We start from the raw sequence: 14,041 nt of genomic DNA on the forward strand, positions 1-14,041 counted from the left end.
AATTTAACAAATGTTTTTAGGAGTGCTCTTAAGTAGTTCTCGAAAACTTTATATTTTCTAAGGACTGCAACTCTTTGCACATAGAGTTGGTGCCCAGGAAATCCTGAAGGTGCCATTAAGCATCAAAAAGAGATTTAAGGGGCAGCCTGGGTGGCTCAGCAGTTTAGCGCCACTTTCAGCCCAGGGCGTGATCCTGGAAACCCAGGATCGAGTCCCATATCGGGCTCCCTGCATGGAGCCTGCTTCTCCCTCTTCCTGTGTCTCTGCCTCTCTCTTTCTCTCTCTCTCTCTCATGAATAAATAAAATCTTTTAAAAAAGAGGTTTAAATTTCATTCTCAAAAGACTCGTGTCCAGACCTTATGTTAATTTTAATATGTCTCATCGTTATAATGCATATTTAAGCATAGAGACATACACCCATACTTAACTCTAAAAGAAAACAAAAGAAATTGCAGCTCACTTAGACATTTTTGGATTTGTATAAGTGCCTATTCAAGTTTAGAGAGGGCTTTTTCAAAGTAGTTTTGAAGCAATACGGGTCTATTTGAAGACTCCTAACTAACTTGCCTATGTCTATTTTTAAGTTTTTTAACATTTACATACTTATGTCTTTATATTATTAACAAGTTAACACATTTTTTTCATTTAATATTTATAAATTTTCATGTTTAAGTATTTTTTTAAATTTTTTACTACCTCTCACAACCCTTATTGCTTATGGAAAGACCTGGTCAGGAAAGTAGCATCTACAGGTAGATAAAAGCAGATAATAAATGCAATACAGTAAAAGGAAGAACATTCATTTATCTTAAGGGATATATTTTTATATATAATCTCTATAAATCACTGCCTTAAACTATGGAGTACAAAATTTATAACTACTAAAACTGTGTCTATAAATTGTGAATAATATGATATTTACAAATACTTAAATTTACTTTGTTTAAATATATTGTCTAGGGATCCCTGGGTGGCGCAGCGGTTTGGCGCCTGCCTTTGGCTCAGGGCGCGATCCTGGAGACCCGGGATCGAATCCCACGTCGGGCTCCCAGTGCATGGAGCCTGCTTCTCCCTCTGCCTGTGTCTCTGCCTCTCTCTCTCTGTGTGTGTGACTATCATAAATAATAAATAAAAAATTAAATAAATAAATAAATATATTGTCTGCAATATATTTGTCTTACTAATAATTTTAAATTTGGTCATAGCTCATGGTCTATTAAGAGAAATTTTTTTAAAGATTTTATTTATATATTCATGAAAGACACAGAGAAAGAGGCAGAGACATAGGCAGAGGGAGAAGCAGGCTCCCTGTGGGAGCTCAATGCAGGACTTGATCCCAGGACACTGAGATCACACCCTGAGCTGAAGGCAGACACTTAGCCATTGAGCCATCCAGGTGTCCCTATTAAGAGAATTTCAAGAAATTCATCATATTTTTCAGAAGTAATTCATAATAAATTATCATTTTAGAATTTAATATGAGCATACATGCTGGTACTGTGTATTAGCAACTTAAAAGTAGATAAACAGAAGAGTAACTTGTACAAATATTTTAAATATCCTTTTTTTTAATAAGGGCTGCCATACCAAAAACAATGAAACATCCATAAACAGAAGCTCTCTTAGAGCAGAGATTTTTGTCTATATGGTTCACTGCTATCTGCCCAACCTTTAAGAGTAGCTCAGGCACGGTAGGTACCTCATATTTATTGCTGAGTGAACAGATTTAATTTTTCAGTTTTGCTTGTTTTGCTATTTTAAAAATTTCATTAATCCTCAAGAGATTGGAGGAAAACCTAAGAAATGTTTGCCCTGACTCCTAGTTGCACTTTGAGCATGTGCTTTTTGATAAAATGTCAAAACAGATGTTAAGTTACTCAGATCTGGAGCCAGTCTACATTTCAGTGAAACAAGAGGAAAATTAAGCAAGATAAGTAATAGGAAAGTAGGAACAGGTTTACTTTTTAAGTTTTGCCAGTAACGCTTTGTTATAAGATTGGGCTGTTGTTATATTGTTATGTTGTTTCTTACCTACCCGTTCAGTTGATAAGTGCAAAAAATAAGTGGGTGTGTTTTATAAAGTAGATCATTGAAATAAAGTATTAACTAAACTTTAGGTATGTTTAAGAATCACAGATTGCTGGGCCCATCCCCAGAATATATGATTTTAGTTGGCTCTGGAATGAGATCCAAGAATTTGTATTTCTAACAAATTTCCAGGTAATGTTGCTGCTCCTGGTCTAGAGACCACAATTTGATATTCTAATCTCAACCAGTGATTCAGAATTTTCCCTTCGCTATCCCTATCAAGAAAGAAAAACTACACTGTCATTTTTCTTCACTAACAGCAACAAAAAAATCTATAGTCTATAAAAATTTACATTATTCTCTTGATTTTTTAAAAAAACGTATCTTGATTAGAAAGATACATTTTGAAGCCTTTTTAAATGAAATACTAATGATTTACTGTAACAAAATGTATGCATTACAATTTCCAGTAAGAAAAGTTTTAAGTGAATGCTAATCATCGTATAAAATGAGTAGCTTGATTTGTAAAGTCCAAAGGTCAGGTCACTTACATTTGTCAGAGGAGTAGTGTTTCCAAATGGTAATTCGGAAGAAATGCTTTACTGTTGTTGTTCTTCATTTATTAAAAGGAGGATTTCCTGTGTAGTGTTGGAAGCAGTCAGACAAACTTTTCCAATTTATGGATGAGCACAAATAATACAACTACACTATTACCCATCAAATTAATATTTTAAATTTACTTTAAAATCTATGAATGCTGTTCTTTTGAAATAGTTATTTGAGTACCTGGTACAATAGAATTTTAAAGCTGGAGGGTATACCACATAGCATCTGGTTCAAACCCCTTAGTTTACAGATATCCAATCTGAGTATTTTTTGATATACTTCAGCCTTGGAGGCCCAAACAGGACTGGAATGCTCAACATTTTGATTCCAGTTTGGTATTCTTTCCATTACCCTAGTTACTTTACCAGAAGTAGTTGGAATTAAATATTTTCAAATATTTAATGAATTGTATAAAGTTTACATATACTAGCATTATGTGGCAGGATAGAAACAGATAGTTTGGTACAGAGACAATAAACTTGGCCCAGTTATTTACTTTTTTATCTCTTTTTTAAATTTATTATTACAGATAAGATCAGTAAAAATAACAGAATCTTGGTTTCTTTTTTATAAATATCTTTAGCGTATCTTACATAGTACTTACAAAAATAATCATAAAAAACCATATACATTCCTACCACATGATGTTAAAAATAGGGCTGTATATTTCTTTATTCCTTGCATGAAATAAAATATAGGCCCAATGTCACTCTCAGTAAAGTAGTCTTTGGATATTCAGTAATCTGCTTCTGTGAAATTCAGAATTTATTGCTAAATTTGGTTTTCTACTAACATTGTTTTAATCTGTTCCTTTCTATTTTAATGACAAAGACTAAATATTCTGTAATTTACATTATCAAGGAATGAGACTTTCTTAAACTTTATTTTACCTGTTAAATAATTACTGGGGCAGAGGGCAGGCATAGCTAGGGCAGGAAAGGGAGGCCCACCCAGAGGCTAGCTGGCTACAGTGTGGCACTGATGCTCAGGTGCATGGTGGTTGGCGACAGGGTGGTGGACAAGACATGCTTACTCATGAGCCGTGCCACTGACACTTTGCTGGAGGACTGGTGCCTCCCCATCTTCAGTGCAGTCCGCATCAGTGTAGAGAGCAAGCAGTACCTCCTGAGGTTCAACAGCATAAAGTATGACCAGACAGGAAAGCTGTGATCATCTGAGGACTTTATCTTTTTCAGTGACTGTGGTCTTCCTTAAATGCTCCTCCCTGGCCCTATTTCAAGATGTAAAGGAGTGGGCACCAGAACTTAGAGAGTACACACTAAATGTGCCTTAGGAACACCGACTGACCTTCAAAGTGACCCCAAAGCTGTAGCAAGACTTAATAATAGGAAAGAAGAACCCATATGTGTAGAAAAAGGTCAGAAACTAGCAAAAGAGATAGGAGCTCACATGTGAAAAATTCAGCTTTAACCCAGAAGGGATTGTCTTCAGTGTGTGATGAGGCTGTCATAGCCATTTTAACACCAAAAAAACACAGAGTTTAGGAAAAAGGGGGTTTCAAGATATACAAATTTTTGTTTATGTGAGAAATATCTTCAATAGCCAAGGAAATGGTCCATTTCTCTCAGAAGGCATTTGAAATGCTACAGCTATACCCAGACCTCTTGTAAATAATGCAGAAGTTTACAGCTCAAAAGAAGGGAAAAAAAAATAATAACCGGTTCTCAGAATTTTACATATTCACTAGGAATGTTTCCTAAATGTCCAAGAAGCAGAAAAAAGCATCTGTAACACAATCTGTTATAAATGCTTTGTTTCAGCTGGAAGGTACAGTCTCTCAGGCTGTTTCAGAGTTTAAAAAGCTATAGTCCCATCGTGTTATAGCTCCATAAAAAACAGTGCTGCAAATGGAACTGCCTGGCTTGGACTATGCTTGTTTCTACAGGATCCTTAAGGAATCTGCGAAAAGAAGTTCTCTTCTCCCTTTGCTCCAGTTAATTGTTCTTGCATTTAAGGTGCTCTCTGTTCCAGTATACCACAGTGGCAAAATCACAAAACCAGCCACATAACCAGAGGTCACTCTAAGCCTACAGAAGAGGTCCATATGTGAGGAGAAAATACATAAAATTAAAAAATAAAAACAATGTCTTATTATCACTTAAGCACAAGTTAAGTGTAACCCAAATATTTCTATATTAAAGCTTAATGTGCTTTCATAAAGAATGCCAAATGTATAATAAGGTCGTAAACCGTACACATTTTAATGTGCTTTTAACAGCAACAAGGCGTCTGGCAAAAAAATAATTACTGAGATGTTACTTTTTGTTTCACCATATGTTAATTGGGCATAATCCTGCCGGTAACCATAAGAAGTACCCTTAATATAATATATCTTTGGCTGAGTACTGATGTGCACTTGGGATTAAACCCCATAAGGAAAAAAACCATAAGAAATTAGTAGCCTACACAGCAGAATAGGAACAATTCACATTCTTGACAGCCAGAATGGAAAAATTTTCTAATATGTGAGGCATCAGGTAGAATTATCAGGAGGATCACACCCCGGTAGTGGGGACTACGGAGCCCTAGACTCAAAGCCTCCTGAATCTGCTCTACCAAAATTTAAAATCAATCCTGGAAAGGGTCATACTAATCCCAGGTAACTACATGTCAGAAAAAGGTCCAACACTCTTTCAGGGAAAATAAGAAAATCCAGCATTCACCAAAGTAAAATTCACATGTATTCATTTTCTAGGGCCATTATAACATGGTGTGGCTTAAAACTACAGAAGTTCATTCTCTCACTATTCTTAGAGGCCAGAAGTCTGAAACCAAGTGAAGGAGGGAAGAAAGCGGAGGGAAGGTTGTGAGATCCAGATGCACATTTGCTGCAGCCTGGCACAAAGCTTTCCATAGACCCAGCTGAAGCAGCACTAGAGGAGAAAGTACTCAAGTCTATGCGTTTATTCAATGTAACTTAGCCTTTTGAATGACTTGGGACCATTATGAATATTGATTCTTAACTTACATACACCATAGTTGAAGTTGCAAGAAGCATCTGCTGAACAGTACTGGTTAATGTTCCTTCAGTACACTGGTTTCAAGAACCATGGAGAATTCTTCAGAGACAACAATAGTAATGGAAAATCTCTCAGAAAATAAGAGGAGTTCACCTAAAAGTCTTGTAACAGCCTGACAGACTCTGCTGTATTAAAGCAAGAAATTGTCTCTTGCAAGTACTGCTCTAAAGACTGAAAAATGAGTGTCAGGAAAAAATAAATAAAAGCTTGCCAGTGACACTTCCAACATGACTGCACCCAAATAATTGGGCAAGCTTTGAGAAGAAGGAACTCCGTTTCAAGTATGTGAATTGTGGACAAAATTTGACCCAAGTGGATTTTGTAAAAAAAAAAAAAAAAAAAAAAAAAAATCTCATTTCCTAAATCTGTCACTACCAGCATGGACACATAAATTAATGTTTTTAGACTTCTTTTGCAGAAAGATTTCATAACTCCTCTGTCAGCTCAAAGATACTGCCAAGGATGTGCTGTCATACATACCTAGGCACCAGAGCACTATGTGCAAGGAATGGTACATTATAAAAGATACTCATCAAAAGAATGAATGGTCAAGATAAATGACAAGACTTAACCAGAATAAAGAGAAAAAATAGACACATTATCAATTTAAAACAAACCTCTTGATGGGATTGTGTTTCCCAACATTCTTTTTAAGATTTTTTAATTTATTTAGAGTATAAGCAGGAGGGGCACAGGGGGAGAGAATGTGAAGCAGACTCCACACTGAGCCTAGAGCCTGACATGAGGCTGGATCTAAGAACCCTGAGATCACGACCTGAGCCAAAACCAAGAGCCAGGCGTTTAACCAGCTCTGTCACCCAGGCACTCCCCCAACATTTTTATGGAGCTTTCCTTTACCCCCAAAACAATGAGATAATAACAATATGTAATTGGAGATGGGGAAGACAATTTATTGCAGAATCCACTGCAAATCAAAGTAAACAGAGAAGTTTATTGTGTATATTAAGATGTTCAGAAGAGAGTAAGAGGTCCTCAAATGATAAGATGACATAGTGGTTAAAAACACACAGTGGAATATAAGCAGATTATCATAAGCCTTGTAGCTTTTGTCATGTACCTTCAGTATGATGAAGGAGTGGTCGTAGTTTCACTGCCAAAATGTAGACTTGGCAAGTGAAGCCTACTGATTCCTCACTGTGTAGCAACTTCGCACTTAAATGTCAGTCGTGGTATGATGATGACATTCTCCAAAAACCATTCCTTTGCTTTGAGGGATGTAGCCTCCTGAAGCACAACCCTCCTACGGATTTTGGTGACAGGGCTGTTGTTTCTACATCAGGAGATAATATTATGATAGTATTGGACATAGTACTATAATCTGGTAAGGACCTGAAATGGACCTAAAATGTATTACCCATGTGCATGCCATGACCAGCAGTAGTGAGTAGTGACCACCATTCATCTGACACTATGAATTGTAGAACTGTGTTAGTCTGTCAGGACTGCTGTAACAAAGTACCATCTCAACTGAGAGCTTAAACAAAAATTTATTTGCTTATGGTTCTAGAAACTAGAAGTCCAAAATCAAGTCACCAGCTGTATCGGTTTCTTCTAATATCTCTCTCTTTGATTTGTAGATGGCTGCTTTCTCATTGTGTTCTCCTCTGTCCTTATTCTCTGTGCATGGGTGCTCCTGCTATTTTTTCCTCCTCTTTATAAGGACAACAGCCCTATTGGACTAGGACCCCACCCATATGACCTTATTTAACTTTAATTACCTATGTAAAGGCCCTGTCTCCAAATGTCTCCAGACCTGCTAGGGCTTCAACATATGAATTTTAGGGAGTATACAATTCAGTCCATAACAGAGATGTAGAACATATTTACAAGGACTAGAAGGGAATGTAAAACTGGTATGTATATTTGATTGCGTATAGAATATAATTTGTGGATACTTTAATAGGAAAATTGAAATATAGGGTCTTTTGGACCCCAGTACCTCTGAAGGGATTCTTATCACCTAACCTTGGTAGAAAATTCAGGAAAGGTTTTCTGTCTCCAGTTTGATGAATTCCGGATTATCAGTAATCCACCCAAGAACACAGGCTTCATGTGGGACTTCCTAAAGGATACTCTTGCCTAAGCCAAATCTCTCCTGCTCTTCTTCTCAGCAGCCACCTCTAACTCGAGAGAAATGAGCATGCGCAGGCTTCGTACTTCCATAAGATTCATCAAAGTTGTGCTGTTTAGTGTACGAGAGCCAGGATGAGGAACAGCAGGAAGAGATCCCTACAGTTTTCTGGGACTGGGTTTCAGATGTCTTGGAAGGAAGGTCTGCAGGTAGCCCAGGATTGGTAGTTCTCTCAGCACAGCCGCAGTAGTATCACCCAAAACTCTGTCCAATCTCTCATGAGGATCTCTGTCCATCCCTTCCTCTCTGCTGCTGCTTCCCCATGTTTGATTCTAGACTAAGATGTCCTATAAAAAAAAAAAAAAGTGTAATTCATGGTTAACTTTAGGCAAGTTACTAAATTTCTCTGTGCATAAAATTCCTCATTTATGAAATTGAAATAAGAATTTGTACCCTTACAGGATTGTCCTACAGGTTTGTGTAGGAACTTAGGTAAGCAGCTAGTATTGTACCTAGAAAATGGCAGGCACTCAGAACATTATCATTAGCTTTCTTCTGTAATAGCACCAGCTCAGAGGAAAAAGAAAGAAGAAAGGGAAGAGTTAAAAGTTCCCACCTTTACATGTGATTTGGCATCAGTACACTAAAAGTTATAAGGGATTCGTAAACTTGAAACAACAGCCTGCATAACATGTTGTGAATTACAGAGTGTGCTAAGCAATACAGTAGGAATGGCGTTTGTACCATTTGACTTAAATTATTATTACTGCCCTTATACCAGATAGTGACAGCAGGTACCTCCAGATTTATCCATTCACATCTCTGGGTTAATGTGTTAATAAATATTGTAAATTACCTAAGAGGCACCATCCAGAGTTTTGTGAACTGTTATAGAATCTCCTACTTTTTAAAACCCTTATCTCCTCCCATTGCCCATAGTATGAGTATGAGCTTCCACAGCATGCATGACCTGGCCTCTCCTGACACCTGCAGCCTCACCTTACCCCACTCAGCTAGCAAGGCTCTTATCTCTAATTCAGGCTCCCACCATATTGAACTATTTTGGGTTTCTCTTTGCTGGACTCTCACACATGCAGTATAGCCTTCCCAAGACACATTTTCCATCTCTTCACCTGGCCATTCCTGATTATCCTTTATTCTCCTGCAGAGCCTAAATGAGGGAACCCTTCTAGAAAGGACCCTATTTACTGAGGTATATTTAGCCCTTAGCCTAGTACCAATGGTAGCACATTAGGATTTCAGTAAATACTTCAGTGAATGAATCAGTTCTCAACCTAAATGCCAAGGATTATGATAATTTTCCATTATATACATAGTGGTATAATCTGTTTTTTGTTTGTTTTTTTTTTTGTTTTTTTGTTTTTTAATTAAGTAGGCTCTACACCCAGTGTGGTGCTTGAACTCAAAACCCTGAGGTCAGGACCTGAGCCAAGATCAAGAGTAGGACACTTAACCCATTGAGCCACTCAGGCACTCCCTGTTAATTTTCAAATCCCATTTAAGTAGGAAAGAAGTAGTTTATTCTTTAGTGTACGTATTATGTCCTCCATTATTTAATGCGTGACATATGAAAGGGATTAAGGTCTGTCTCCTCCTTGTAACTGCTATAAGGGATTTGTTAAATTTCTGTGCACTCATTCATTTTGATTTTAGTTTTTAAAAAAAAAAATCAAAAACAATGACTACTACACAATACAGAGAAGAAAACTCTTGTAGAAAGGCCTTTCCTCTTAAATTTGTATCTAATGAAAATACCCTTATTAATAAGAGTATATTTTAAAAGTAGTCAGAAGATTTAGATTTTTGATATAAAATACCAAAAAGCATATGTTGGTGGGGAAATATATCTTTAAAAGAGACATCAAGTGATCACAATGAAGTTATGTAATCAGGTTGTTTCATTGCTTTTCTTTATTATAAAATCGTTGACATTCTGAAGAGTTGGGTTTTTTTTTTTTTTTCAGATACATCTGCTTAGCGTAGAGAATAGGATCTGAAGGTAGTATAAAACAATTCTAAGAAAGTGAATGGTGTGTGAGCCTTTTTTTTATTTGCTTCACAAGTAATTCACTTGTAAAAAAAAAAAAAATTAACATCTGCTATTTTGAAGCTAATCTTAGTGTATTGAATGCTCTTAACCATTTCTCAATCCCACAGTCTTTTATCTTGCTTCTCCTGCTGTGTTCCCACCACCCCTGATCCCATTAGCAAACCTTGAGACAGCCTCAGACTTACCAAAGTACTGCTTTGGTTTCAGCTGCTCTTCTGCAAGAGGAAGTGAATGTTGGGGGTTTTCTCTGTGGTACAGTTGTGATAAAGCTGTGGTGGTCTTATCTCTCTCGTAGGTAGTGGCTCTTTATGACTACACAGCGAATCGATCAGATGAACTAACCATCCATCGCGGAGACATTATCCGAGTGTTTTTCAAAGATAATGAAGACTGGTGGTATGGCAGCATAGGAAAGGGACAGGAAGGTTATTTTCCAGCTAATCATGTGGCTAGTGAAAGTAAGTTTTATGCTCCCTTCCTGGTTTACTAATATGGTATAACTGATAGTCCAAGATTTTATCATTTACTACCCTTTAATTTACTCTCTTTGTAACTTTTCCTTTATGTTTACTATTGGGTATTGCTTTTCGTTGTCATGATGCAAAAATAAATAAGTAAAAGGGGGCACTGATGCAATGCACCAGAAAGCTGCTCCATTCTGAGATTGGAATACTTACTTGCTTTCACAGACTTATCCTGGGGGACCTTCCTGTCTAGCTACTAACATTCTTCTTCATCCCCTTTTTGCCCACCATCTATTTCACACACAGTTATGTCAGTTCTTCTCTTGCCACAGTGACTCCTCAGTTGACAGGCACCTCAGAACCTCTAGTTCCCTAAGTCCCATTCTTTTACTTTGTATACCTCAGTTCCAGCTGGAACCTGCCAAAACAAACCTGCAATAGATTGCTTCATTCTCAGGCAAATTAACTCCCGTTTGTGAAAGGCCTAGGGAATGAGCTGGAGAAGAAATTCTAAATAGGAGTTAGTGAGAGCTGTATAGATGTACTACCAGGCCTGGAGAGGGCAAGGAAAGCGTGGAGATAAAAGAACTTAAAGACTCAAGAAAGGGGACAAGTATAGCAGTGCCTCTTTAGAAGAATGCTTCCTATCAACAGCTGCCCTGGTAGTGTGGTATGAAAGCCCAGTGCTCAGGAATCCGGAAAATTCGCCATTAATACTGATATGCCTCAGTTTCCTCCCATAAAATGAGGAAGTTGAACTCTGTCATCTCTGAGCTTTCTTCCAGAAAGACTAAAATTGTGTAGTTCTGGTTTAAAATGTAGTATAGGCTGCCTTGAGGACACTCCATTTTGAATCATTATTGTGAAGTCTTTTGTTTCTTCAAAGAAGAAATTATTATAAACAACAGGTGACTTTCAGGCTTGTCTGTGGAGCCCCATTTAACCCAAACTGGTTAAGCAAAAGTCCTATTGATTCCTAACCTAAGTTCTGAATTTTGAGAGCAAAAAAGATGAAGGAAAACAGGAAGAACAATTTCTTCCATGAGTCTTGGGTGCTGGGCTAGGCACAGATGAAATGAGTTCTCTCTTTACTCTCTACCCCATCTGCACCCGGTGCTGCCCCCCTCCCCTGTCTCACACTCTCCAGGGCTCCTGTCTCTACAGCTCTTTCCCTCAGCTTATCTGCTGCTTTCAGCAAACTCCTCCCCTCAAAAGTGCTTAGTGTGTCAAAAATTACCCACTTCTCTCCCTCATAACAAAACTCTTCATTTCCTCCATGCCACTGTTATAAATCTTCGTCTCTGAGTAGTAAATAATTGATAGCTCTCAAACTATTTTTAATGTTCAAAAGAGAATACATAATGGAGGGATCCCTGGGTGGCGCAGCAGTTTGGCGCCTGCCTTTGGCCCAGGGCGCGATCCTGGAGACCCGGGATCGAATCCCACGTCGGGCTCCCGGTGCTGCATGGAGCCTGCTTCGCCCTCTGCCTATGTCTCTGCCCCTCTCTCTCTCTCTCTCTCTCTCTGTGTATGTGTGTGACTATCATAAATAAATAAAAATTTAAAAAAAAAAGAGAATACATAATGGAAAAAAATTAAGGCAGTGTAGAAGAAAGAAATTTTAGGACAAGTTAATTCCCATTCATTTTTCATAAGCTAAGTACTTGTAACTTCCAGATTGCCTCAAATATCCCAATTTCTTCCCGCCCCTTCCCATTGACGGTTTTCCCACTGCCTCTGTAGGTCTAGTTCAGCAGGAGTAGCTTCCAGTTCCAAATCAAGAAAGCTGGCTGCACAGTCATAGTGGCTCTGGAGTATGTCTGTAATTTTAATTAGATGTTACAATCCATTTGTCTGTTTCTTCCAGACACAAGTGGAAACATTTAAACTCTTTTTTTTTTTTTTTTTACTAGACAGTATAAAAAGATGATGTATTTATTCCCAGGCAGAATGGTATTAGAGTTTTAACTTTAGAATCTAGTTAGTTTGCAGAAGTAACCTCTTATGCTTATGAACCTTAAGAGGCTAAAGATATTTGATCCACAGAGGGTTAAAAATCCATTAAATTTGGCTTTTGTTCCAGGATAACCAAAGTGCAACATCTAAAGTATACCACAATGATGCTTGGTGGCCTCATGCAGAAATTCTGTGTTTCAAGTAGTGACCATCTTCCAACTGCCAGAATTCCTTCTTGTATCCCAGAAGAATTGATACTTTATTTTGGCATCAGTCACTGCTTCTTGAGAAAGACTTTTAAAGGCCAGAACAAACAATTCTCAGAAAACCTGAGAATATAATGATTGAATTCTCACTTCATCAGGGGTTATCTTCTTTTCCCTTTTATCCTCCTTTATAACCTGAATTTAACAAAACCTCACCTCAGTTTTAACATTAGGAGGGGAAAAAAGACCATCAGCAGCATATTCCCCTTTAAAAATAGTGGGAGAAATTGTCCTTTATCTTTATCCAAAGCCAGATATGCAAAACAAATGCTCAAAGGGAGTGTATAGATGGGAACAGAAGCTCTACCAACCATTCAGTTGAAAGGCATGTCCTCTAAGTGAACAATGACACAATAGAAGTTTTCCATCATTATAAAGAATTTATTCCTTTTGTATCTTAAGCCACCAGGAAGAAAAAAATGAACAGCTTCACTTAATGACATCTAACATCCTTTCCAATAAGAGATAAACCCAGCAATATAATCATCGCATACACAAAGCCAATTAATATACCTAACAATTGTAGAATTTCAATCAGGCGTAGTTTACCAATTTCTCTAAGTTCAGAGTTGCACAGAGTGGTTATTTAACTGAAACAGAAACACATTTTCTTTTTCAGTCCTTGAATATTTCCACATTTTAGAGTCCACATTGTGTGTAAAGAGATTATACAAATTATAATCTCAAATTCGACCCTGTAAACAGATTCAAGGTTATGTATAGCCCTAGCCCCATGCTCATTTATTTTGTACCATCTTCCCAAATTACTCGTTGACCACGCCTCTGCCTGGCAAAATCCTACCTGTTCTTCAGAGACTGACACACCTGCCACTTCCTGGATTGAGCATTTGCTATCTATATCAGAATCTGTCCTTATTATCTCTCTTTTGAATAATGTCACATTCTCATGTTTGTTACACTTTTTTTTAAGATTTTATTTATTCATGAGAGACACAGAGGAGAGGCAGAGACACAGGCAGAGGGAGAAGCAGGCTCCCTATGGGGAGCCGATGTGGGACTCGATCCCAGACTCTGGGATCACAGCCTAAGCCAAAGGCAAACACACTCAACTGCTGAGCCACCCAGGTGTCCCATCATGTATGTTACACTTACTTGTGAACATATCTGTCTCTGACCAGGATTCTGAAATCCTACTAATGAAAAATTTCCAATCATAAATTATGTTCTTTTGATAACTAATGCGTGTAACTATAAATCGTTTTAACACTAAGTGCCAGGTAGCTTATTGTTACACCAGAGAAGTGCATATCAAGATCCTTAGTTTCATATCTGCCCCCCTCCATCATTATTTATTTACCCTATGGATCAGTGCTCCTCAGTTTGATTACATGAATTCCTTGTTCAATTCCAGCGTTATATCAAGAATTGCCTCCAGAGATAAAGGAGCGATCCCCTCCTTTAACCCCAAAGGGAAAAACCAAAACGGAAAAACCTTCAGCTCTTCAAAAGGTAGGTGTTTTCAAGAATATGGATTGCATATGAACTTTAATTTTCA

General features: G+C 37.7%; 1 protein-coding gene across 16 annotated transcripts in view; it reads left to right on the forward strand.

Moving 5' to 3' along the window:
- AHI1 (Abelson helper integration site 1) overlaps positions 1-14,041 on the forward strand; it is a 198,298-nt gene that overhangs the window by 139,948 nt on the left and 44,309 nt on the right. For 12 of the 16 annotated variants that reach the window (XR_011994336.1, XM_025997872.2, XM_072720387.1 and 9 more), the window contains 2 exons: positions 10,135-10,297; positions 13,898-13,995. The exons of 1 other annotated variant lie outside the window; for it this stretch is intronic. Coding sequence is in view for 12 of the 15 variants with exons in the window: in XM_025997872.2 (XP_025853657.1) it covers positions 10,135-10,297; positions 13,898-13,995 (261 nt within the window). In the remaining 3 variants the exon portion in view is untranslated. Of the gene's footprint in view, positions 1-9,753; positions 9,802-10,134; positions 10,298-13,897; positions 13,996-14,041 lie in introns of those variants that run through there. 3 more of the 16 variants (XR_003234906.2, XR_011994335.1, XM_072720414.1) reach the window with 2 other exon arrangements.

This window comes from Vulpes vulpes, chromosome 1 (assembly GCF_048418805.1).
Source record: "Vulpes vulpes isolate BD-2025 chromosome 1, VulVul3, whole genome shotgun sequence".
In the NCBI taxonomy this organism is placed as follows: Eukaryota; Metazoa; Chordata; class Mammalia; order Carnivora; family Canidae; genus Vulpes; species Vulpes vulpes.